The sequence below is a fragment of the Leptonychotes weddellii genome, chromosome 10 (genome assembly GCF_054177405.1).
Source record: "Leptonychotes weddellii isolate Sample4059 chromosome 10, ASM5417740v2, whole genome shotgun sequence".
NCBI classification, from domain to species: domain Eukaryota; kingdom Metazoa; phylum Chordata; class Mammalia; order Carnivora; family Phocidae; genus Leptonychotes; species Leptonychotes weddellii.
The window spans coordinates 51569155-51596329 of NC_138378.1; the positions used below are offsets into that span (position 1 = coordinate 51569155).

A 27175-nucleotide genomic window follows, 5' to 3' on the forward strand; every position below is an offset into this window, starting at 1 on the left:
AGCAGGGAGCCCGATGCGGGACTCGATCCCGGGACTCCAGGATCATGACCTGAGCCGAAGGCAGTCGCTTAACCAACTGAGCCACCCAGGCGCCCCTGAATTTGTGTTTTTAAGTGAAGTGTGATAGGACGAGAGAACATGGTGGGGGCGGGGCATGGAGCTCTGACTCGCATGTGGTCCCCCCTCCTGCCTGTTTCCGCAGCACGGCTTCTGCCAGCCCTTTGGCCCCTTGACACTCCAAAGTTAGCCAAACAGCTTACAGGAAAAGTTTCCATCATCACTCCCATACTGAAACAATTCTGGCAACATGGTTAGAAGCAGGCCCTGTGCAGCCTCCTAGTCCCCATCGCCTTCCAGGGACCTGTGCTGTTCCCCTAAGCTCTCCAGGGGCCAAGGCGCAGGCAGGTCAAGATAAGCATCTCACCCAGCCCTCATCCAGGACCTGAGAGGTCTCAGGCAGGGGACTGCAATCTCCTAGGGGTTGCAGGTTCGCCTTGGGTTGGGGGGTGAGCCGTGGAAAGGGGAAATACCTGACTGGACTTCCCTACCCCTATACACCTGGCAGGCAGGGGAAAACTACTATTGGGCCTGTGCATGCATACAGTCACGGGGCCACCCCAGGCCCTTCAGTCTGCCTGTACCCTCCACGTATCCCCACGCCTCAAGGAACACAGTATGAAATGGTAATTGAACACCACCATGACAGGTCAAGAGAGAGACTTTGACAGACAGGAAAATGTTTTCTACTTTAGTACTTTATAACATTACTCTTTTCCTGCTTTTTTCTTCAGTTTATTTTTTGAGGTATAATTGACATAACATTATATTAGTTTCAGTTTTTGTATATATTACAAAACGATATTTATTTGTTGGCCATTTGCATGGCATCTAAACGTCTGTTCAGATTCTCTGCCCATTGTGTAATTGGGTTGTGCTTTTGCTATTAAGTTGTAGGAGTTCTTTATATATTTTGGGTATTAACCCCTTATCAGATATATATTTGCAAATATCGTCTCCCATTCAGTAGGTTGCCTTTTCATTTTGTTGATGGTTTTCTTTGCTGTGCAGAAGCTTTTCAGTTTGATATATTCCTACTTGTCTATTTTTGCTTTTGTTGTCTTTGGTTTTGGTGTCAAATTCAAAAAAGTATTGCCAAGACCAATGTCAAGGATCTTTTCCTGCTTTTTGACCAAGGGGCCCAGTGTTTTCATTTTGCACTGAACCCTGCAAATTATGGAGTCGGCCCCAGCCTCCTGGGTAACCTTAATCAGGTGACCTTACCTTCTCTGTACTTCAGTTTCTTCATTTGTGAAATGGTGACATCTTTACAGAGGTGTTGTCAGGTTCAGACCACATAATTCAGTAATATGGGCTAGCTCACTACTTCTCTACCCCTCTTCCCTCGAGATACCCTGCCATCCTCATTACTTGTGGGATTAATGGGTAAATGGATAGACTGATGGAAAGAAAGCAGAGAAAAACATTGTTATATAAGAAATACGCATAGCTAGAAATTGATAAACATAGATTGGAAATACATATAGCTATATAAGCATACATAAATAGATGTGCAGAAAGACATACATATAAATTCCATAATATTCTGGTTTTAAGCAATTTTATTATGGCCTTTTTAAAAATTTTTAACTTATGAAGCTTCATTTACACTAAGCCTGACACTTAGCCCTCCTCTAAAATCTAATGAATCACTGTTAAGTACAGACACAGAGAAGTGAAAGAACATTTTCACAGCAATCTTCAGTTGGGCATCTGGGGTGTTAAGACCCTGGTCCTGGGACACCATAGACCTGGCTGCCAAAGGCTCAGAGTCTAGCCCTGTTATAACCCCAGAGAAGAAGACTAGGGATTCAGAGTTTCAGTTTGGTCACTTGGGGTCCCTATTCAGTGTGAGCCTCTGGGATTCTGTGACAGAGGCTGTGTGACAATCCCAGCCAGAGAGAGAAGGTCAAAATCTTTCTATCTTTGAAGCCAGCACTTGTCTCCTAGAAAACACTGCTGAAAGTCCTGAATATACTGTTACTGTGTTCTTGCTTTCTCGCCAACAGTGGAACTTTGTTGAGTGCATTTGTATTTTACCCTAATACACGTATAATATTTAAACACAATCATGGAAACAAGAATTTCATTGAAATACTATTTTTTAATTTAAATTCAATTAGCCAACTTAGAGTAGTACATCATTAGTTTCAGATGTAGAATTCAATAATTCATCAGTTGCATATAACACCCAGTGCTCATCATATCACGTGCCCTCCTTAATACCCATCACCTGGTTACCCCGCCCCCCACCCCCTCCTTTCTGTAACCCTCAGTTTGTTTCCTGGAGTCCAGAGTCTCTCATGGTTTGTCTCCCTCTCTGATTTCTTCCCATTCAGTTTTCCCTCCCTTCTCCTACAGTCCTCTGCCCTGTTTCTTATATTCCACATATGAGTGAAACCATATGATAATTGTCTTTCTCTGATTGACTTATTTCGCTCAGCATAATACTATTTTATAAAAAGATACATTAAGGATTCTAAGATGTCATGGGATAGTAATTGTTAACTAAAATTAAGACACCATGAGGTAACAACCTTTGCTTGAACTTCATAAAAGCCATAAATTTCAAAAGAAAGGTCTAGGTTTATCATTGCCCTTAAGGCATTAAGCCCAGGATATGGTAGTTATACTTTATTCAGATACCAAGGAATGCCAAAGTGAGAGACACTGAAGGTACAGTGTGAATTCAGTAGAGGTCGTCTTTGGAGAGCAAAATCAGATGTGTTGATGGTAGTCCAATTTTCATCATTCACAATGTTCCCTCTCTAATGTTGATCATGGTGTCATGCTTTTCCTTTCAATAAAGTGGCAAAAGTAAAACTGATAGATTCCATCCTTGTCGGTTGAGGAGCTGACCAAGAACCTAGAACAGAGAGAAGAACACCGCAACTACATTCCTGCTCGGGATGCTCTCTGGAGAAGCCGAGTGAGCTGGTCTCGCAGGAGGCCTTGCTCTGTGGAAGGTTGTGATGGGGGCTCATTTTGATCCCTTGAAATCCAAAACTGATCGGTTTTTGCTTATTTCCATGCAGTGTGACAACGAAGACGACTACAGGGAGGTCAAGAAGGCCCAGGGAGAGAAAGAGAGCTCCTCACGACTGACCAGCTCTGCCAATAATACTTTATCTGCAAACCACTGCAGCATGAACATCAACAGGTATGCATGTTCCATTGAAGGTAGAGGTGAGCCCGAAGGATCTCTGGGTCCAAAAGGCAGGTACCAGACTGGAGGAGAGTCAGATCTCTTAATGACTGCTCTGGTCTGGGTCTGTAGACTTGCTTCCCTTGAGTTAACCGGAGGCTAATAATTAAGCCTGGATGTGTGCTTCTGTCACAACCCCAAGGGCACTGTCGGCACTCCTTTGTAACAAAGGACCAGTTACTAGTTATACTCAGTTCTGTGCTCTCAAAGACACACCTTCCCTCTGAAAACTCAGTAACTGAATTTTCAAACCCTTATTTTAACAGCCACTAAACCCATAAGAACACTAAGCTTATTACGTGGATGAAAAAATAGAAACTTTGAGTGGAATCTCTTGGAGATAGACTAAAATGTGGCAGTAGACAGGATCTGTGTCTCCAAGGTTAAACGGCACCCAGTCACTCCTCTAAAGGGGTTCCAGATGGACCCACGTTGCACCAAATCCCCTCTGTGACAAACGGCTTTCTAGCAAGGCAAGGTCCCCGATATTTATTAGAAGTGGGTAGAGTTCAATAATTCATCAGTTGCATATAACACGCAGTGCTCATCACATCACGTGCCCTCCTTAATACCCATCACCCGGTTACCCCACCCCCAGACTGAGCTTATCATCAGTCATAGAAGCTTTTTCCATTTAGAAATACCACAGCTCAGAAACCACTTTTCCTCTGCTAAGACACTCTCACTCTCCCTGACTGTGTACATAGAATTTTTAAGGGGAGATTAATGTTTCAGCACAACACATAAAAATGTAAACGGAAAGGCTAGGAGAAGATGTAGAGCAGTACTAAACCTCCGAGAGGAAATTGGAGAGTGAGGGCACATGAGCACACACCCACTGCAGTGTGAGAGTCACCTTGGGAAGGAAGGCGAGGGCTCTTGAAGGTCTGAGTGAGAGGGAGAGTGCGCGTGCAAGCTGGCCTAGCCCGCAGTGCTCTGTGCTTAATGGGTGGTATCCCAGAATACTGCGGAAATGTGAATAGGAGCAATGTGGCTCCAAAACGTCATTTAAATGAGTGATATAGGGCGCCTGGGTGGCTCAGTCATTAAGCGTCAGCCTTTGGCTCACGTCATGATCCCAGGGTCCTGGGATCGAGCCCCGCATCGGGCTCCCTGCTCGGCGGGAAGCCTGCTTCTCCTTCTCCCACTCCCCCTGCTTGTGTTCCCTCTCTCGCTGTGTCTCTGTCAAATAAATAAAATCTTAAAAAAAAAAATAACTAAATGCGTGATATAGTTGTAAGCGTGCTTTGTTAATACACTGAAAACCTTTCTAGCAGATCCTAGTAACTGCCATAATATCAAAGTAGCGACAAATACAAATATAAACAATATTTCAAGATGTCTGCAACCACTGTGACATGACATGAGAATATCTGTGATTTCCTGCTGATGATGCAATCACAGGCATTGTTAACACCACACCTGCTAAACCACTACTCTGGAAATGTTCCATTTCAGTGAGAAATTGTAACTTTTTCCCATCCAAGTTCACAGACCCCAGAATAAAAGCTCTTGCCTCCAGCTCCAATAGCTTTATTTATGTTACATAATGACCCTTGCATATAAAAGTGCTTTGAGTTCTTTCTAGGAAAGGTGGTCTAGGAAATACCTCAGGAATGTGTATAAAGGGATCACCTATCCCAAAGATGAGATCCAAAGAAAGTTTTTTTGGTCAAGTTGAGTATGTAAACTTATAATGATGAAGAAGAAATAATCCTATGTCCGTGACAATTTTAATGTAATAATTTGGTTTTCTATGAACATTTCAAATCACATAATATGATTTAGAAATATGACTTTCTTGGGGCGCCTGGGTGGCTCAGTCATTAAGCGTCTGCCTTCGGCTCAGGTCATGATCCCAGGGTCCTGGGATCGAGCCCCGCATCGGGCTCCCTGCTCCTCGGGAAGCCTGCTTCTCCCTCTCCCACTCCCCCTGCTTGTGTTCCCTCTCTCGCTGTGTCTCTCTCTGTCAAATAAATAAATAAAATCTTAAAAAAAAAAAATTAGAAATACGACTTTCTTCACTCACATGTCAAGACACAATTATGTACAGACTGTTCACATTTACAACATCAGTGTCTTCATCATCCCTGAGCCACTTTTGATTTGCCTAAGGGAGTTTTCCAGAACACATCTTCTCACTTCTGGGTTGTTAGACGCACAGTACTTTTTGAACCAGAAATCTATCACAGATCTATTTGCATAACACTAGGAACCTTGTTACTTTAACATTAAGAACCTTGGCTTTATTATCTGTTCTAGAGGCCTGTGTTTGTAATTTCTACACTGTGACCACCAACTAAGGAAATTGCTTTTTGAAGTGACTTTAATGGCTTGTTTGCAGTGATAGCCAGCACACTCAATTAAGATGTAATAATTGCAGGAATATTGACTAAGTCTTTGTTAAATGGATTTACCCTTTTTTAACTAACTCTGTCAAGTGACTTCTGTGAGCATCCCAAATTAGCAATGTTTGAGTTTATTTCAGGTTGATGTATCTTCCCTCAGTTTTTTTCAGGGTAAAGTAATGGAGAGAGGCCTATCAATATAACATACATTGCAAAGATTCAAATATAAGTGACTCCCTTCTCTGATGGTTAATTGTGGGGGGGGCATTTATAGTCAGGCATAGACAATAGTTTTATTCATTTGTGATTTTTTTTTGTTTTAATTGAAGTATAGTTGACATACAATATTTTGTTAGTTTCAGGTATACAACATAGTGATGCAACATTTGTGTACATTGTGAATACAATGCTCATCATGATAAGTGTGGTCACCATCTGTCACCATACAAAATTATTATTGTATTATTGACTTTTTATCCCTACAACTTATTTATTTTATAACTGGAAGTTTGTACCCCTTAATCCTCTTCCCCCCACCCCCCTCCTGTCCAGCAACCACCAGTTTTTTCTGTATTTATGAGTCTGTTTCAGTTTCTTTTTGTTTGTTCATTTGTTTTGTTTTTTAGATTGTACATGTAAGTGAAATTATACAGCATTTTTCCTCCTCTGGCATAAACAATTAATTATGGAGGTGAAATAAGAAACTAGAAATCAGAAAATGTAACTTTTTTTTAGAAGGGGTGAGGGGCAGAGGAGAGGGAGAGAGAATCTTAAGCAGCCTCCACACCCAGTGTGGAGCCCAGTGCACAGCTCGATCTCACAACCCCTGAGATCATGACCTGAGCTGAAATCAAGAGTTGGAGGCTTAACCAACTGAGCCACCCAGGAGCCCCCAGAAATATAACTTGTAATGACAGTTTTCTATTCTGTGTTTATTCTGATCAATATCTGGTTAGCCCAGAAACCTAACAACTGAAAGTGGGCCTCACACTTTGCAGATTATTCTGTGATCCTGTTATTCTCCATATAATAATTAGTACAAACTCAGGTGTTATCAAAAGTCCTTTTAGAGGTGGATAATTCATATATCATGTGATTGACTTTCCCATTACTTGCTGCTTAGGCTTGTTGGGAAAACAGTAAGTTGTTGTGTGTTTTGAGATCCTTGGATGAAAAACTCAGAAAAATGAAAGTCTTATTAGTCTTAGTCATTTAACAACAGAATTATTATTCATCCTGATAAGACAAGTAAGGAAACAATGAGTAAAATGTACTTATTGTCTGTTATGGTCCTAAGGCCATAAAATTGTTTCCTGGTATAATAATTCCCAATAAATGCCTTCCTACCAGTAGATTTTAAATGGGAGGTTTGGGTCGTATATAAAACATTCACCTCTCCCTGTGCTGACTGCGTGACATTCCATTACTGTGATTTCCTTTTTCAGCTTGGCAATACCAATAAATAAAAATGAAAAAATGCTCCGGTCACCCATCTCACCCCTATCGGATGCATCTAAACACAAATACTCCAGCGAGGACTTAACTTCTTCCAGCAGATCGAATGGCAGTGGCTCGTTCACTTCTGCATCCTCCAACAAAAAGCATAAGGCTGAGAACCAGCCGCAGTCTCATGCCGGAGACCTCACGGTATGTTGATTCTCTAACTTTCCCGATAAAAATAAAAATGAAATTGAGCACACCCCTACACTCATCTGTCTGTAGCCCAGCACAGTCTAAACATGTGCTTGAGGTCCCACAAGAATCCCTAAATGCTGCTCTGGGAAGACCTGGTGAACCAGCACGCCCCGTTACCTCTTCCCACAGAGAGCGACAGAAGAAACCAGAGGAGGCATTGTAAGCTTCTGCTGCTTAGGACGCCTCTTTGTAGGATTGCATTTCCCACTCTGAAGAGAAATGGCCCCAAAGGAGTACTATCCGGAGACACTGTAAATTGGGAGTTTGGGACAAACCAGCCAGCTTTTTCATTTGGAAAGATTCCTTGCCCCAGGGCAGAGTTAAATCTGGGACTGAAACCCTAGGCCAAAACTATGGGATTCCCACTCCAATCTCAGTGACCAGTGTAGTGGCCAAAGTGTGGCACCCGGCCACCACCCCCAACCTTCCCAGGGGTGATTCCAGCTGCCTGCGGGGCCCTAGGGAGGGGCTGGGGACTGGGGCCCACAGTCTGTCTAACCTTATATCTTAGTCAAAATGTGACTTTGGCCAGTTGCTTCATCTCTCTGAGCCAGTTTCATTTGCAAAATGGTGGTGAGAAGATTTAAATTGAGCCAGTATTATCTGAAGAACTGACACCTATGGATACCTATGCAGCTAACACTACCTGTTAGTTCCTCTTTATGGCCACTCCGTCTAACAGCTGGTGGCCGTGGATCATGCATCCTCTAGGGCACATTATTTAATTCCAAACCCTCCTCCCGAGTTCTCTCAGGTCACCACCATGCTATCAATACCAGCGGGGCTTTGTGAGGCAGAGAGAGAGATGAGACATGAGAATAGGGCTCTGCAAAGAGGGGGAAACAGTATTTAATGTTCCATCCCATGAATTAAAGAGGTAAAATAGTGGGTAGAAGATCCGGCAAGAGCCGAAATCTTGTAACATCTGGAAATTAATAACCCACTGATGCACCCTTATTTGGGAACAATCATCTTTAATTCCAGGCTCAAAGAACCTGAGAAGACCCTACTAGAAAAACCTGGAATAAAAAATTACCAATTCAAATTAAAACACAAACAAAACGTTTCTTCACCTCTAGATCCTAATATAAAAGCAACCATGATGTCTAGAGAATTGTAAAACAATTACAGACTTTATTCAGTCATTCTTTCTTTCACCAAACAGATGTTTATTGAGCAAGTACTTACTGTGTGCCAGGCACTGTGCCAAGCAATGGAGATCCAATGATGACCTAACAGATTCAGTCTGTGCCTGTGTGAAGCTCACAGTTTAGCTGGGGAGAATGACATAGACAGGAAATCACACACATCGGTAATGACTGCCGTGAATGCCAAAAAGGAAAGGCCGAGGCCCAGGGGCACTTACAACCAAGAGGCTTGACCTACACATAAAATCAGTGCATATTTAAAGAAGCATTTGCACACACTCGTCACGTTTTAATTACTTCAGAAGAATCCATTGAATTTCATAACCAAAGACAGTTGCTTTTTTAGCACTTTTTTAGCACATTCTAGCACACAATAGGTGCTCTATAAATATTTGAATCCCCAGGGAATGTGATTTTTTAATTTTTCCACAGATCGATAGTGTTCCTTTTAAAAACACATTTTAAATAATTTCTAGTCATTCCCTTTGGCTTTTCCTATTCTTCACAGACAGCTAATGAGGATCAGTCCATTTGTGACCTGAACAACTTCTCTTTTGCGTGAATCAGCAGTTCTTAAAGCTTGGTTCCTGGATCAGCATCACCTGGAACTTGCTAGAAATGCAATGTTCTCAGGCCCCACTCCACACCTACTAAATTCAGCTCTGGACGGGTGGGGGTCCAGCTGTCTGTGTGCTGACAGCTCCCTCCCACCCCTGGGATGATTCTGATGCAGAGTTCACCTTGGAGAACCACTGGTCTAGCCAACTGGGAAAAGTAGGGGCTTGAGTCCTAAGCCCTGGGCGTCACCGATCCACAGTAGCTATTTGAACGCAGGCAAGTTTCTTAACTTCAGCCAGCCTCAGTTTCTGGATCTGTGAGAGTGGGCCACCAAGAACTTCCCTTTTGATACTATTATAAGAATGACATTTGACAACACGTGTGAAAGCCCTCGACACGAGAACTGGAATGCATGTATTTCTTTTTCTTCATTTAAACACAAGGGATCAGGACGCCTGGGTGGCTCAGTCAGTTAAGCATCTGCCTTCGACTCGGGTCATGATCCCAGGGTCCTGGGATCGAGCCCCACATCAGGCTCCCTGCTCAGCGGGGAGCCTGCTTCTCCCTCTCCCACTCCCCCTGCTTGTGCGCTCTCTGACAAATAAAATCTTAAAAAATAAACAAACACAAGGGATCATCAGTTCTAGCCTAGAACACAGGGCAGTGGGTTGCTCTTTCAGCCAGGTGGCCTGTTTCTGAAAAACTGGTGTGTTGTTTTTTTGTTTAGAAGGCCACTCACAACAATTCCGAAAACGTTCTCCACAAGTCACGGCCACAGACAGAGCCATGGTCTCCCGGTGCCAACGGCCACAGGGACTGCAAGAGGCAGAAACTTGTCTTCGATGATATGTGAGTGTGGACTCTTTGTTGATGTGGTGAGGGGCAAGGTAAAACAGAAACTCCGAGGGTAGGAGGGTTACATGCGTGACTGGGTCAGGTAAGTGTTGCCTTCTCAGAGGGAACTGGAGCTTGACTTTGAACACCCCCCGGGGTCCTCATGGGCCTTTTGAAAGGCTACGACAGCCAGAGCTGCTGGGGTTGCATCCGAGATGTCAGGAAGCTAAGGCAAATGGCATTCATGAGCCTTACATTTCTGAGCACACCTGCATTTTGGGCTGTTGGCGGTTGTATGCCACCAGAAAGAGAAGCATTTTTGTTTTCGTATATTATAATAGGCAAAGAATAATAGCAATTCACTCCTGGTTTGTTTCCTTCTAAAATGCTATATTCTTTATAATAGCATAAACAGGTCTTATACAGGAAAAAAATGTCCTGTCATCCTTCCCCCCAGCCCTAGCACCTGAAACCCAAGTATTACTTCCATTCCCAGCACCAATTTAAAAGGAGAAGAAGATGAATAAAAGTAACAACTTGGAATGCTCTTGAGATGCTGAAAATGACAAAGGAGAAGTGATAAAATGGTACTGGAAATTATTTAGGCTCTTAGGGAAAAAAAATATGTGTCAAGCACAAGCCTGGAAGACAGAAGATATGGGCGAGAGTTTGGCTTGAATCCTGTGTTCAGCGTTAACTGTTTAACACACATCCAGTTCATGTCTGTGTGAGGCGCCACATTAAATCCTGGGGTGGAACAGTGTGCAGCACTGAGACATCCTATCCTCTAATTGCTTACAGTCTGGCTGACGGACAGACTATAAACCACTAACCCCACCCAAAATTGGAAAAAGTGAAGGGTTCCGAATGTCTTCGAGTCCCAGCTTCCTTATCGGGAAAAATGATAGTCATGACACCTCTCTCCTGGAGGTTCTCCTAAGACCCAGTTAGATGAGATCTCCTGAGGGTGACCATCTGTGCAGAGGTGATGACTCTTCCATCCTCATCTTCCACCCAACGTCTTCTCTGGCCCCGACTTCACCCAGAGCCTGGACACACTCTATTTATTCACCCTGTAGACTTCTTGAGAAATGAGAATACAAAGTTGTAGTTCTCAATTTATACTTGGACTTCAGTGAGCTAATTAAGGGCACAGAACTGGGGAGTTGAAAGCCAAATCCACGTTTTTGGTTTGTTCCACTTACTGAACACATTCCAAGATAATTGGATTTATGAAAGTTTAAGGGTGGCCCAGGAGGGCGACTGTTTTTCTCTTCTTCCCATGGCAGCTACAGCTGCACTCAGCCCCAGCACATTCTCTTCCTGGCCCTCACCACCTCCCCTTCCCTTGGCTTCTCCACTGCCCTAAGCATCGAGTGAGGGAAGTGGTAATTAATCCCCGGGGTGGGTGCATGTAATGGGAGGACAGTCCCTTGGTCAAGTACACATATAATTAGGGTTTGGTGGTATAAACTGTTCACATGAGCTCTAACCATTTGTAAAAATGGGAGGTTATAATTGTGTCTGATGGTAACATGGCAGTTTGCATTCAGAAGTCATAATCTAATAACGTGATCAAACACAACGTGCATTAGACCCTAAGGTGCTTAAGACATCCAACATTTCCAGCAGGTGATGTTAAGGGCATGATATTTAAACACATACACAATGGTATCACATGTATTAATACCATGATATTAAACACACATATGGAAAATTTACATATAAGGAGCTTTCTAGTATATGGACCAAAAAGCTAAGTCAGAAACAGCAACAACTAAATGGCTGTACTTTGATCTGCAGTTTCTTGGACTACTTACAAGAGGAAATGTTTCTCAATCTGCTGGGGCTATTGCTAATATAATTTTTTCACTATCTGTGTCAAAGAAGAAGCTGTTATCATTCATTCTTCCCATTAGCAATATGTATAATTTTTCTGGCTGACAGCTACAATAAAAGTGTTTCTCTTTTTCTGGATATAGATATAATAGAATAAAAAAGCACTCTTACATACCCATCATATGGAGAGAGAGATGTCATGTTCCAATTGCTATGTGTCCCAGTTGATTTGTAATCCATAACAAGTAAAATAAACATGCAACTCGAACAGCCACTCCACCACTGAGCTAAGAAAGTCTTGGGAAGATCCTTGAAGCTTGAAAAGCAAAATTAGGCATTGTCTCTTCCTTAAAACAATAAAAATACATGTCCCTTAAGAGGTGGCTGGGCTAGGAAGTCACCTAAACTGGTACAGAATGTCTCCCAGGTCCAGTTGGTATGTGCTGAGTACTTACTAAGGGCCAGGTACATTGGCTGGAGTTAAGATATGCAATTAATGAACCCTCAGTCATTAATTCAGGGCGCAGGGAGACACATGGGTGGCTTCCCCAGGAAAGTGCCTTGGGACCACTGAGCTTCCACCTTCGCCTGCTCCGCTCTGTTCTGCACCAGCTTCCCCCCCACCAGCAGCCTCGTTGACAGACGAGGACCTGGCTGCAGTCACTTTCCTTGACTTCTCCTCACTGAAGGCGTCAACAAGCAGTGAGACAACCAGAAAGGCCACCAGTGGGAAAGAAAGAGCAAGCTAGAGAAATCGCCCCGGAGTAATTTAGAGTTGACAGAAATCCAGTTACAATGATCCAAAAACGAACAGATGCCACACTGTCATTTGATTTTTAAAGCCGCATCATGTAGCTTCTAGAAAAAAAGGAAACTCATCCTTTTGTATTATAAATACTGGTTAATGGTTGAATAAACATGCGATTCAGACAACAGCTGAATTCAGTGGGCACTTAATATCAAGCGCTGAATGAACACAGCTGAATTAGAATAACATTCCCAGGAGAGTAATGCCAGCAGTTCCCCCACCCCACCCCCGAGAGTTTAAGGAATCTACATGAAGGTAAATTTAAATTCACGGGCTTCTCAGCCCTTTTTCCTGTGTTACTTACCAAGTAAACAGGCGCCAGTTTGTGTCTTTGGGATGCAGATGGAACCGAACGCAATAACACTTATTTTAAGAATGTGATCCAGGTCAGCTTGTTCTGCCTAATTTGCAGGCTCAGATTGGTGGCAGTGTGATTGCACCTCCTCCCCGACATTTAGCCGTGCTCGACAGCCACTGCTTGACAGCCACGGTTTTAAGGTGACACTGGTGTGATTGCCAAACTTTTGTTAAAAAAAAAATCTGTAAGAATTTATGTCAATGAGTGACAGCATTTGATTCAACCCAGAGCCTAGAAACTGATCTTATTAGTGCGAAGCCATGAGCTGCAAATTACTTTGTGACGGGGAGTTCTTGGCCCAGGAACATCGAGAGAGAACAACTGTGTCATGAAGGCCTTGGTACAGAAGTCCTGAGCAGAGCTGAGTGGTGAAGTTCTTGGCTGGGAAATCAAGTCTCCTTTCCCAGCAGCCATATTGCTGCATTGGGAAGCCAGCGAATCCCGAGTGCCAGCACTGCAGACAGGCTGTACTGTCTCCTGCCCATATTTCACAAGGAAGAGCCAGTCACGATCATCACATTCATCACAACCACCAAACAGTCCATCTGTCCCCGTGACACCAGTAACAGGAGCCCAGCTACTTGCACCTCCCGACATTGAGAAAAGACTCCCTCGACCATGTGCCGCTGAAGGCCATAGAATGTGAAATGTGGCCAGTGGGGAAGGAAGAAGGTTTGGCATTTGTGATGTAATTATGCTCAGCAATCTGTAGCTAAAAGGATTTAATTTTATAGAGGATGGGAAGAGTCCGGTACATAAAAGGTCAGATCTCCTGTGGCATGATTTCATCAGAGGACACCAATTGAAATCCTTGAGGAGGTGATAGTACACTGAGACAAGGCACTCCCACAGAGGGCTTGCTGTGGCCATTGTTCTTCTCCTGACGGTCCCCCTTCCCCACCTTACCTGATAGACCATTAGTACACCTTTTTTTTTAAGATTTTATTTATTCATTTGAGAGAGGGAGAGAGAGCACAGAGGGAGATAGAGAGGGAGAAGCAGACTCCCCACTGAGCAGAGAGCCTGATGCGGGACTCGATCCCAGGACCCTGAGGACATGACCTGAGCTGAAGGCAGACACTCAACCGACTGAGCCACCCAGGCGCCCCCCATTAGTACACCTTTATGTTCTTCATATGGAATTTTCTCCTTTATGAGATCCCAGTCTCTCAGCCAAGTTATTTTGTTCTAACTGAAACAGAGAGACAGAGAAAGAAAAAGGCTAGACTTGGGGTGGTGGGGAGTAGTGAAGGACAATGCCTTTGGACCTCCCTGATTGAAATCTTAGTTCTCTGATCATTTTAAGAGTCTGTAAAATTATTTTATTTTAAATGTCACACCCAGAGAAGAACAACAATCAAAGTGATGAGTTTCCATTTCAATAGAAAATTGCTTTTGACTGAATGACAAAAACCTGCTACACTTAGCCTGTGCATCCTGGAAAACACGCTGTTTTCTGTGCATGACCAGGAGAGAAGCAGTCATGGGCAAGAGCCCATGGCCTGTATGAGACACAATGAGTGATCACTTGTGCTTCTGAGAAGCCAGGCTCTGGAGACCCTGGGGTCCCAGCCAGCATCAAGCTAATGGAAACAAAAACTGCATTTGAAACCTTGCTGCTTAAATGCAGTGTACCTGCTTCCCTCAAGAAGCACTCATAAAGCCAACACCAGCCCGCCAGAGTCCCTGCATCTGAAGTGCCCTCCTCAGTCGTGTTCACTCTAGTGGATTAAAAAGAATTGCAGGATCCCCCGCTATCTGAAGGTAGAGCGTTCCTATGAAACCATTTGTAAGCCAAAATTGTGTAAAGCGAGGAGTATCCCGGCTCTCCGAGAGCTCGCCTTGCACTACTTCACTTTGAAGAAAGACCTACATTAGTACAGTAAGGCTTTTTTCGGAAGCGTGAAAATCCTCTCCAGATTAGCAAAAACCATTCTGGGTCTTTCGTAAAAGCCAAGTGGCGTACCGCAAACTTTCAGAAAGCAGTGGGGGAGTGCCTGTACCTAACTTCTTACGTGTCCTTCTTTGTGAAGAAAGTACTTCAAAGCTGAGGGACACAGTAACACCCATGGGGCTTATCAGATGACAAGCTGACAGAATATCGGATGATGAATTCATTTGGTATGCAGTTGCCTATTTGTCTGATTTGGACTTCAACTTCCCTAAGAAAATTATCCAGATTTCTGCTGTGCCAAGGAACCTGTTTGTTCAAACACATTGAGCTCCCATCCCTGCCAGTTTTCACAAAACAGGCGGCTCTGCTGGTGGGGAGGGGGGTGCATTTCACAGAGGTAGGAATTACAGAAAGAAGGCTGCCATCCTCTCTGTGGGAGACCATTCAACTCGATCTCAGCCATGGAGCAGAACAAAAAGCAAGGTTGCTTTAATACTCCTCTGCCAGAAGAAATATTGGGGTAGTTCAAACCCTGTTGCTGCTCAGAACTAAAGCTGCGTGTTTATAGGTGGGGGTAGTGGGAGGGTGAGGAGAAGAAAGAAAACATTCTGTTTGGATCAAGTGTTGAGATTTCTTTTTTGTTGCAGAGAGCTCTTACAACAAAGATATACATGGCTAAGCCTTGGCTTTTAAAAGGATCACTCGCAAGCCCCATTTCTGAAGAGCCCAAATACACAGTTAGTTACATGTATGATGTTTAATTGAACTTTCATTAGGTTTATTGATGTATCATCATAAAATACCATCACTGTGAAAAAACAGTACAAGGAATGTTATCTAAATGAAAAACGAAAACTCTAGGCTTTTCATGTTAAAAAAAAGAAGCTTAGATCACAAATCTGTTTGAACACTGAAATAATTAGATTTTATTGTAGTACCTGGGCCAAGTTATAGTCTGTAAGTGCCCCAGGGGTGACCACAGTTCTACCTTCCTCCTGACTTGTACCCTGACGTCAGAGTGATGCCTTCATGATAGTATGCGTCCACTGCACAGCTGGACAGTGTTCAGTGGCATCCCATTGGCCCCACTGCCTCCATAATGTTCTGGTCTAGGAGCATGGCACTGGAAATACCTGAAAGGAGAAAGTGAGCCAGTCATCAGGCAATCTTCAGTGACTCGGTGTGGTGAGCGCTCCATTACATGCAAAGATGAGAATTCTAACTAATGTGTTGATAAATGGCCTCCGATGGTACATTTTTTTCCAGCATCTCAGGTTAGTGTCAACTGCTATGATACAGTCAGAAAATTAGATGTGTTACTTATCCACGTACACTATTGTGAGAGTTTGTGACTCAGCCTCCGTATCACGTCTAAAAAATACATTCATAGGCTGCAGATGAAAACAGTGTTGATGAAGGAACATATATGAGGAATTAGGAGATGCCGCCATCCCTAAGGGTAACTTAGAAGGCTGGTTAAAACTAAGATGCCATAGCTTATTGCCAGGAGAATCCTTTCATGAAAATGAAATGCATTTGAAATGATCATCTATTAGTAACAAGGTCTAGAAAACCGGGCAAGAAAAAAATTGACCAAACTCATATACTAGAGTGTGGAGCAGATAATGATGTGGAGAATTTCAAGTTGCCATGGAGACGTTCTCTGGCTTATTGGCTGCGATGCTGCACCCCATCAGAAGCCACCACTCTCTTCTAAGCTCAAAATGAATTCAGTGCTATTCAGGAGGGATTCATGTACCTTCTCCCATGTGCCTAAAACTATAGGGTGTGGAAGATCAAAGATGTCCACAGCATATTCCCTGCTGAAAAATGTACCAGCTACAGAACTGCCCAAGTGCAAAGACTGTAGCCCTATAGCTCAGGAGGTAATTAAATGCCTAAAAGTGTAGTGTAAACAAGAAGGGGCATCCAGGAAGGACAGAGATGAGCGTGGACCAAGTTACCAAGAACACCTCACAGCTTAAGAATTTGGGGGAGAGGTAACTCATAGAAGGCACTCAGTGAATGTGCACACAGTGAGCAGACCATTCCAGGTAAGAGGAAAAGGGGGAGCAGAGCAGTTCTAAGACAGAGATGGCATGTGAACGACACAGTGAGGAAGCCACCCATGGCTGTGGTTGAGGGCCTTCATGAGTAACTGGTACAGTTCCAGGGTTTAGGCAAGATCTTTGGGGGCCTGAACTGAGATTTGATCCCGTGGAATCTGGGGATTGATTTTAGGTCTGTGAGTAGGATGGTGATGTAATGAAAGCCATGTTTTACAAACACTGGTCGAGGGTTCAAGCTCAGGATAGGTTGGAGGGGAGTGAAACTAGAGGCCAGGAGAGGTAATGAAAGCCTAGGCCTGGGTAGTGGATGTGGTCACTAAGGAAAGGAAGGATATTTACAAGGAGGATACGCTCACATCTGATAACAGGGAAGAGGAATGGATGAAGATACTGGAGCTCCTCTCCTGAGCAGATAGGCTCTGGGAACTCATCTGAAGCTCAGAAGTTAGGTCTGGGTCTGGCCTGGAGATAAGGGTCTGGTCTTCTATGCTGGGGCATTCAGCAAAAAGACAACAAAAAATAATGGAGAGGAATCTAAGGACAGTGCAGCTATTCTCTATGAACCTATAATGGTGGATAAATGTCATTATACATTTGTCAAACCCCGCAGAATGTACAACACCAAGAGTGAGCCCTAATGTAACTGTGGACTTTGGGTGATAATGACATTCCAGTGTAGGTTCATCAGTTGTAACAAATGTGCCTCTCTGGTGGGGGATGTTATGGAAGGTGAGGGAGGCTGGTGGGAAAGAGGCAGGAGGTATATGACAACTCTCTGTACTTTCCATTTAATTTTGCTGTAAGCCTAAAACTGCTCTGAAACAAAGGCCGTTAAAAAACAAGGACAGTAGCAACAAAAATGTAAAATGCCAGAATTGAAATCTAAGACCAGTATTCAGTATGTGTTCAAAGGTCAATGTGTGGACAAGGAAGAGAAAACCACACGTAAAAGCAACTAAAACCCATTCAAATGGAAGAAGTGTGAACATCTAGGAGATGAACTAGAGAAACAGAGCCAGTAGGAGCAGGGCCTTCCTATGAAGGACACCTCAGGCCCCCCCCACCACAGAGACCCCCCCAAGATGAAGGAAAGGTTTCAGGCCTGAGTGGCAAGAAGAATGATAGAGGGATGATGAGCCAGAGACGGGAAATTCTGCAACTCTGTTCCTTATTTCTTTGTTGGAAAAGTTAAATATTCTCAGCACATTACCGCAGTAATATTTTATGGGGAAGTAAAAGAAAATCAAGGTCCTTTTCTTGCCTCCGTAATTTGTACTTGAAACTAATTATGATGATCATGGTTTGTTTTTTGTTTGATTGATTAAAACGATTAAGATGAGGATAAACTTTTGGGATTGCGATGTCATAGTCATAGTACGCATGGTGTTTCCAAGCATTTTGACCTCTTTGGATAAAAGGATGCTCTGACCACCTAATATTGCAGTAAGGGGAAAGACCCATTAGAATCTGAAAGAAGAGAGTTCAGAATAAGCATATAACAATAGGTGAGTCAGTCTGTGATTAATATCACTATTTACATCTTACCTCTCATTTGGGGAGTCCTGGCTTATATTGGATATTCAGGAATAGGTCAAGTTTATTGATTATATAAAGACCCATAATGTAAAAAAGCTTATGCTGATGGTACCTAGAGTATGCAGATTTTTAAAAATCTATCAGACTAAGCATTTAAAGGTACTGTCTGATGAGTAGCTTAGCATAACTTGGGGTCATTACACACACTCAGATCAGTCTCCATATGAATTACCTTCCTCCCCCAGCAGAGTTACTGCTGGCCAGGGTTTTGCTTTAATAATGCACATGTCTGCTGTTAATGTTTACCAGCCAGCTAATCAGAACTCTGGAGAATATATGCCACGTTTGCATTGTTACAAGGTAGACATCACTTTACAATTAACTTCATTACAACTGGAATATAATGATACAGTATTACCTCTTTTCATGTTTCACTGTGAAGCCCTAAAATAATTATATATAGATACATACAGCTGTAGGTGCCATTTATGCATATAAATGACAGGTACTTTCATAAGAATACATAAACATACTCGCCCATACATATCATACAGTTATTATGAGGTATATTTATGATCTTTACATTAAAAAGGGATTGTTGTATACAAATATCGTGTAAAATAAGATTTTTTTACTTGTTTTCTTAACTATGCAATAAGAAATCTGATTCACAAATTAGGCACTGGGGAACCATGTTAAAATCACTATAAATGTAGACTATCTGCATATATTGAGTGTGTTTTGAATAGCTAATTTAAGAGAAAAGGAATTGTGATATTTCACATATATGCAGTAATTTGAGAATGCAAAAATGCTTGATTCCATATTAAACAGACTTTGAAAATTGTGATTCAAGTTTGAGTAAAAGGGAAGAATATTTTCAAAAGATCTTGCGCTTACACAATAATGACATTTAATATTCTCTCCTGTAGGCCACGCAGTGCAGATTATTTTATGCAAGAAGCTAAACGGATGAAACATAAAGCAGATGCAATGGTAAGACCCTTTTCCTTCCAGATATGTTCTTCCAAATTATGTTTGTACTGCAGCTTCATCATTGGGGCAATATAGCTGGGGTAATTATAAAATCTATTACAAGGATGGCTGGGTCTATTAAATGGAGAAATGTTTATATAATCAAGTGCTCATAGCCCAATAAATTATGACTTCAACCAATAATGTCTGACTGGGAGAAAGTCCCGGATAAATGAATATTTCAATTTAGTTCTAAGGTTTGAATAGTAACTAGAGGCAATGGAGTCAGTGGGTGGTAGTATTTTGTTCCTTTAAAAAAAAAAAAAAAAATCTAGGTTTGCATTTTTCTTTCTTGTTAGCCTGGCCAACCCTTGGCTTGGTCCCAGGATCAAATCCCTTTTCAAAAAGACTCCTGTTCTGCCTATGTATCTGCCAAAATTAATACTTCCTGTGAAACTGTACAACACAGAAACTATTATGCTGCACATAAGACCCTAAAGTCACCATGATTTGATGTTTTCAAAAAAAAAAATAACTTTTCTTAACTTGGATAATCTCCTGTTTTGGAAAGCTTGACTCCTCCAGGCAAGAAATAGAAAACTTCTGTTTTTTTCTGAGAGATCACATGGTTGTTCCATCTTAGGGTCTCCTCCAAAGAGACTCCTTCCTACCTAGTAATTCCAGTTCTGTTCCCCTCCAGCATTCCTAACTGGCATTAGGGCATTTCGAATGTCCTTTAGGGTATTATTCCAGTGCTGAAGATGCCGAAACCAGAAGCGTACCCTTCTCCCAGTAATGTTGCCCATCAAACATTTATTTGTATGAAGCTCTCCGCCTAGGTACACAGGTGTGCAGGGGAAATAAGCAGAGTTATGAGAAAATAGACGAGGGAAATGGAAGGTCCAGTTCTTGTCCTCACAACCCCACAGTCTGATGGAGAGTTCTGGTCACCTGAAGAAGCTGATGCGTGGTCACTATTGGAGAAGGGCACCAAATGTTAAAGCAGAATGAAATTTTCTGCCTGAATCACCCCAGGTTTACCAAGATTGTTCCTTTCCTATCAACATGCTGCTCCAGCCAGGCTGATGCCCTCCTGGCCTCTGAGCACACCTCACTCATGCCAGCCAGTGGGCCCCTGCAGCTGCAGAGCCTCACACACACACTCACAGCTCCTCACACCTTCTGCTTCCTCCCCAAACCCAGCCAAGTCATACTGCCTTCCTACTCTCATTTTCAGGTCTCCCCCCTGAAATCCCCCCAGCCTCTCTGAACCCCCTGACTTCCTCACTTCTTACCATCTCTTTGCATTGGACTCTTGGCTTTACATTTTATCAGTTAATCACAGACTGCCTTGCACTTTGAACTATACCGTGGGTACACGTTTTCTCTCCTCAAATATATTCTGGGTTCCTGGAAGGAGCTTTTGTGTATCAAGTGCACGCTGCACAGAACTGGGTGCTGTAAGAAATACTTGTTGAATGAAAGGACCTCCTTAGTCTGAAAGCGCTGCCAAGAAACATTTCTCTATGGCCTATTAGGGTTATAAGCTGTTTAAAACCTTGATTTGCCAAGGAGGGAGAGTTTTGCTCTCCATTGGTGCTTTCTACGGTATCCATTATGAATGAGAATTGTTTTTAGAGGCAAGACCTAGATTAGTAGAGTATTTGTGTAATTCTGTTTGGGTTGATGAATGAATATGTGAAAACTGGGAAGATTATACAATCTGAATTTAGAATATGTAATTACCACAGAGAGTAACAATATGTGGAAGTAGGAACTTCACGTGTAAGTTCAGATTTATGAGAACCGAAGAATATGACGCTGATTCCCGGTTATCCTCACTGACGTGGGGGGAAATTAACATACATTTAGACAACTTGAGATAATCCCCCCAAGTCATTTTTTATTTAGCATAGCATGGAGGGACAAGGAGGGAAGTTGCCCAGCAATTAGGGGTTAGAAAGAAAGAGAAATTAGAGCAACCGTGTAGTTTTGACCAATTCTGATTGGCAGCTGTTGTATGGATTTGGGACATTTCTGTCTGTAACCATTCACTCATTTACCCTGAACCAGTAGCAATTTGCGAAAATAACTAGAGAAGGAAGCATCCTATTTCTTTCTTCTCTCGGCTTCATTCACAGGATTTTGGAACTTACAGTCGGGTTTCTCAAATAAAGTGTATAGACTATGTGACAATGCCGTTTAAAAAAAACTGTACTTAAGGAAGACACTGTATTAACTCTGTTGATCAGGTGGAAAAGTTTGGAAAGGCTTTGAACTATGCTGAAGCAGCTTTGTCATTTATTGAGTGTGGAAACGCAATGGAACAAGGCCCAATGGAATCCAAATCTCCTTACACGATGTATTCGGAAACAGTAGAGCTCATCAGGTAAGCACCGTGTCTTGTTGGGGAAGTGGAGGGGGTGAGGAATGTGTGTCGGTACTCTGAATACAGAGAAAAGAATGCCAGCCTGCTCCGTCAGCTACCAAGAACTAATGTTCATCCTCACAAAGAGGAATATAAGATTTTGCAAGGCACTTTCACACACCCTGCCTCCTTTGCTGTCTTTGTGAGTGAGCAGGAGAGTTCCTCTAACCCCTGATTGCTGCAGAAAGCAGGCTGAGCCCTGAGCCCAAGTGAGATGTGACATGCCTACCTCACCCGGCTGGGAAGTGGCAGATTTTGAACTAATTTCACCTTTATGCTGCCTTTTTTTTTGTAAATCGGAATCAGGTTAGTATAATAAAAATCCTAACTCCATCAGTAAATGATTCAGGAGTATTTGATGAGAGGAAAGAAGATTCAGGGGGTATTGTCAGAAAGGAAATCCCTCCTGTGATATGCTGTCTCAGGGGTTGCTGATGTTGTTTTGGTCTTAGACCTGAATGGGAACACCATCCCTCACCTGGGTTGAGACATGTAATATGAGCAGAAGCAGGGTTTCTAACAGGGGCACCGCAAGGGGTTGGATGGGAGACTCTTGTCTTCCATCATGGAGACCCAGAAAGACACATCTTTAATGTCTTTTTAATGAACCCTTAAGGGAATCTCATCCATGAACTGTACTGAGAACCTTGTCATATAGTTTATGTCTCTAGTTAGTTCAACTGCTTGGGATAATATTTAATACCCATATGTGAAATTATCCTTCCCCAAAACGAACTTTAAGAGACTTTTCTAATTCTGGAATTCTTTGCAACATAGGATTAGATATTTTTTTAACACACCTCATCATTCCAGATGAAAGATTTCTAGTCATCTTAGGTTATAACCTTTTTGATCCACTTTGGTCCAAAGATACAACTTGGTATTTTATACCACTTTCCTTCAGTAAATAGTTTCCAGCCTTTGAAACTGTCATCCCAGCATCAGAGAATACATCATCTTCAAAAAGCACCTCTTAAGAATGTTTTGAAAGTCGGGCACCTGGGTGGCTCAGTTGGTTAAGCGACTGCCTTTGGCTCAGGTCATGATCCTGGAGTCCCAGGATCGAGTCCCGCATCGGGCTCCCTGCTCGGCAGGGAGTCTGCTTCTCCCTCTGACCCTCCTCCCTCTCATGCTCTCTGTCTCTCATTCTCTCTCTCTCAAATAAATAAATAAAATCTTTCAAAAAAAAATTAAAAAAAAAAAGAATGTTTTGAAAGAAAACACTGTTCAGTCATTTTTCTTATTAAAATATTTCTACTGCATCAGTGTATTGGTGATTTCCTCATTCTATTTTCTTACATGGTATGCTATTTTTGTCAGTGAAGGAAAGAAATCACCATAGTAAAATACTTAAAATTACTCTAAGAGACCCCAGATTCTCCCCGTCCTTCCTCAGAGCAAGGCACAGACTCGATACCCACAGGCAGGTAGGAAAATGATGACACTGGATATGGGCACAAAGAAGTAAGGTGTCCTAGAGTGCGACTGCCTCCAGCACAGGGAATTGGGGGGGAGGGGCTCTGATTTGTTTATCAATGTGTCCCTAATCCCTAGAACAGTTCCTAGAACATAGTATATGCTCCATAAATATTTAAATGAACAAATAAGCAAGTCAGAGAGCCTCTGGTGAACTGGACTGTATATGGCCCCCTTTAAGGCATTCAAATTTTAAAAAACAAATAAGGAAACGAATCCACACCACAGTAAGAGCCTGATGCCAGTCACATACACTTGGAGGTGAGGATGTGCTACGCTTGCCCTGCACCGGAGTTAGGACTCTGGTGTGTTCACTAATGCAAGTATCGTCGCATGACAGAGAACACTATCTTCTGGATAATTCAGACTGAAGAGAATCCCTTAAACTACTCAGAAAACTAAGACAAGAGAAAGTTTTCTTATCTGAGTTAGAAAATAGCATTAATTCACCACTTACATCTGTATGTTGCCTGCCAGGCTTAAGGCTCTTCTCCCCCACCAAGAGACACTTGGGGCTGGGAGCACTGGCAAGGGGGATCTCACCACAAGTGTCCAGCTCAGGATTCCCTCTGTATCCCCATAGGCAAGAGAATTCCTTTCTCCCCAAGGGACACCAAGCACCACAAATCAAAATGGCACCACAAAGCCTCTAAAAATTAAATTGTAATTGGCCTAAAGAAGTAGGCCAGGACCTGCCTGCTAAACCTAAACTGGGTGACTTCCTTTTAAAAGAAAAGATTTAGAGAGGACCCAGGGTCTCCTAACATAAGAGCCAAATGTCCAAGACACAATAGAAGCTCACTCATCATACCAAGAAGCAAGAAATCACAACTGGAATGAGAAAAGACAACCATTTGACACCAATCACCAAGATGAATCAGATGTTGGAATTATCTGACAGGGATTTTAAAACAGCCATCATAAAAATGCTTCAAAAAACAATGATAAATTCTCTTGAAAGAAACAAAAAATCAAAAATCTCAGCAAAGAAATATGGTTTTTTTTCATTGTTTTATTATGTTAGTCACCATACATTACATCATTAGTTTTTGATGTAGTGTTCCGTGATTCATTGTTTGCATATAACACCCAGTGCTCCATGCAGAATGTGCCCTCTTTAATACCCATCCCCAGGCTAACCCATCCCCCCACCCCCCCTCCTCTCTAGAACCCTCAGTTTGTTTTTCAGAGTCCATAGTCTCTCATGGTTCATCTCCCCCTCTGATATCCCCCCCTTCATTCTTCCCCTCCTGCTATCCTCTTCTTTTTTTTTTTTTTTTAACATATAATGTATTATTTGTTTCAGAGGTACAGGTCTGTGATTCAACAGTCTTGCACAATTCACAGCACTCACCATAGCACATACCCTCCCCAGTGTCTGTCACCCAGCCACCCCATCCCTCCCACCCCCCACCACTCCAGCAACCCTTAGTTTGTTTCCTGAGATTAAGAATATGTTATTTTTTAAAAAGAACCAAATGTAAATTACAGAAATGAAAAATATAACAGAAACAAAAATCTCACTGGTTGGGCTCAATAGTAAAGTGGAGATGTGTTGGTGCATAACCCTGTCAGGAGCTTCCCGGGTGTAATCTGAAACCACCCCCCTATACATGGGGGGTAGGGAGACACAGGGGGAAAGGGGCAGACCACTCCAGGTTGGTTGAATAGGCTAAGAGAACTTACTTGGGTGGCCACAAGATGAATGGATCCCTGCACTTGCCCACCAAATCTTAAAGTTTATATGGAGGCCTTAACTGGGTTCATCCAAGTATACTGTGCAGATAGTTCTCAATACCATATCACTATCTCAAGGCTGTGCCCTTGGAGCAGCCTCTGGGAGCCGAAAGGCAAGTGGAACCCACATTTCAAAGCAAGGGAGGATGTGAGGAGCCTCTAATCACCCGGGCCCAGCTCACAGGGTCCAGGTCAACTGACAGTCACGGCTTTTTGAAGACCTTCCCCAACAAAATGACAGAGAATAGAATCAGTGAAGTTGAGGACAGAAAATAGAATTTACCCAATCTGCGCAACAAAAAGAAAATACACTGGAAAAAAAAAAATGGATAGAGCCTCAAGCACAGTGACAAAAGATCCAACATGTATATCACTGGAGTCTCGGGAGAGGAAGCAAGTGGGACTCAAAGAGTATTTGAAGAAGTAATGGCTGAAACTTGCAAGTTTGGCAAAAGACATAAACCTACAGGTATAAGAAGCTGAGAAAAACCCAAGCAGGATAAACCCAAAGAAATGCATGCAAAGACACATCATAACTATGTTTCGGAAACTAAAAACAACAACCAAAAAGTCCTGAAGATAGTGGGAGAGAAATGACACATTACCTGTCAGGGAGGTAATATGACAGCAGACTTCTCATCTGAAACCATGGAGGAAAGAAGAGAGTGGCATGACATTTTTCAAGTGCTGAAAGAAAAAAACCCATCAAACTGTGAATTTTAGATTCAGTGAAACTTCATTATACAGGAATGAAGAGGAAATAAAAATATTCTCCAACTAAGAAAAATGAAGTATTTGTTTTTAACCTATCAAGATTGGCCAAAGGAAGTTCCTCAGACTGAAAGGAGATGACAAATGAAGGAATCTTGGAGCATCAGAAAGGAAGGAAGAACAACAGAAGAACAGAGATATGGATTCGTATGATAAACTATCCTCCTCATGGGTTTTACAAATCCTATATTCAGTGATTAAAACAAAAATTATGCCACCAGCTGACACTCAAGACAATGTTATTTAAAAGTAAGTAAAGTAAAGAGACCTAAATGGAAATAAAGTCTCCACGCTTCACTCCAAGTGGAACATGTTAACACCAGTGAATTGTAGTAAGGCACGTACGCATTTGTAAATACCCAGAGCACCCACTAGGAAAACTGTGCACGGAGATATATTCAAAGAGACTACAGATCTGCATGGTGTGGAGCTAATATGATAACAGTATCATTTCTTGAGCATTTACCATGACCTTTACCAATACTCTCCTTACAACAGTGCTATGTGATCAGCAGTATTAGTCTTGTTTTATCGATAAGAAAATTGAGGCTGAATCAGATTTGAACCCAGGACTTTCCGACCATTCAACTACTGTCTAAGCTCTCTCAAAAAGTCTGCAAGTAACTTGGTATATTATTGGGAGAATGGAATGGCCATTGTCCCCTTAGTTTAGAGAGGTAAGTGGGATTAAATGAAGTTCATAAAAGCCCCTAGTTGTGCACCTGGGACATGTATACAGCCATCAAAGTAAGAATAAGAAGAAGGGGTAAATCCAAGCATTCATTTGAGTACAGGGAGTAGAACATTTTCCTGGAGACCGGGTTAGAAGGATTGAGCTTCACTCCATCTTGTCAGCCACTCAGCCATGAATCCAAATTAGTAAAAATGGATGTGTCACCATATACCTGGATAATGCTTGAACTGGTATCACTCTCAACCATCTGTAGCATTTGAACTTGTATTGTTAAGGAGCAGAAAGTAGCTAGACGGTCATAAAAGTCATTTTGTTCTAGTTGTCGTAGTAGTATAATGCTTAGGGAAAACGGGGCAAACATCAGCTAGCTTTTAAGAAAGAATTAACACCCTGAAACAAATAATACACTATATGTTAATAAAAAATAAATTTTTTAATTTTAAAAAATTAAAAAGAAAGAATTAACAGATGAGGCACCTGGATGGCTCAGTTGGGCATCCGAGTCTTGATTTCAGCTCAGGTCATGATCTCAGGGTCGTGAGATCAAGCCCCATGTCAGGCTCCGTGCTCAGCCGGGAGTCTGCTTGAGATTCTCTCTCTCTCTCCCTCTCCCCCTCCCCCCTCCTTCTCTAGATAAAAAGGAAGGAAGGAAAGAAAGAGAGGAAGGAAGGAAGGAAGGAAGGAAAAAGGAAGGAAAGAAAGCGGGAAAGAACAGGAAGTGCTATGAAAAACTAAGTATTGGGCA

The 27175-nt window shown here is 42.5% G+C and overlaps 1 protein-coding gene across 3 annotated transcripts in view; it reads left to right on the plus strand.

Annotated features, from left to right (window-relative positions):
- The window catches only part of AFF3 (ALF transcription elongation factor 3), a 564644-nt gene that overhangs the window by 521591 nt on the left and 15878 nt on the right, over positions 1–27175 (plus strand). For all 3 annotated transcript variants that reach the window (XM_081831996.1, XM_081831995.1, XM_081831997.1), the window contains 5 exons: positions 3093–3217; positions 7056–7257; positions 9739–9860; positions 19282–19345; positions 21577–21713. In XM_081831996.1, coding sequence (XP_081688122.1) covers positions 3093–3217; positions 7056–7257; positions 9739–9860; positions 19282–19345; positions 21577–21713 — 650 coding nt within the window. The remainder of the gene's footprint in view (positions 1–3092; positions 3218–7055; positions 7258–9738; positions 9861–19281; positions 19346–21576; positions 21714–27175) is intronic.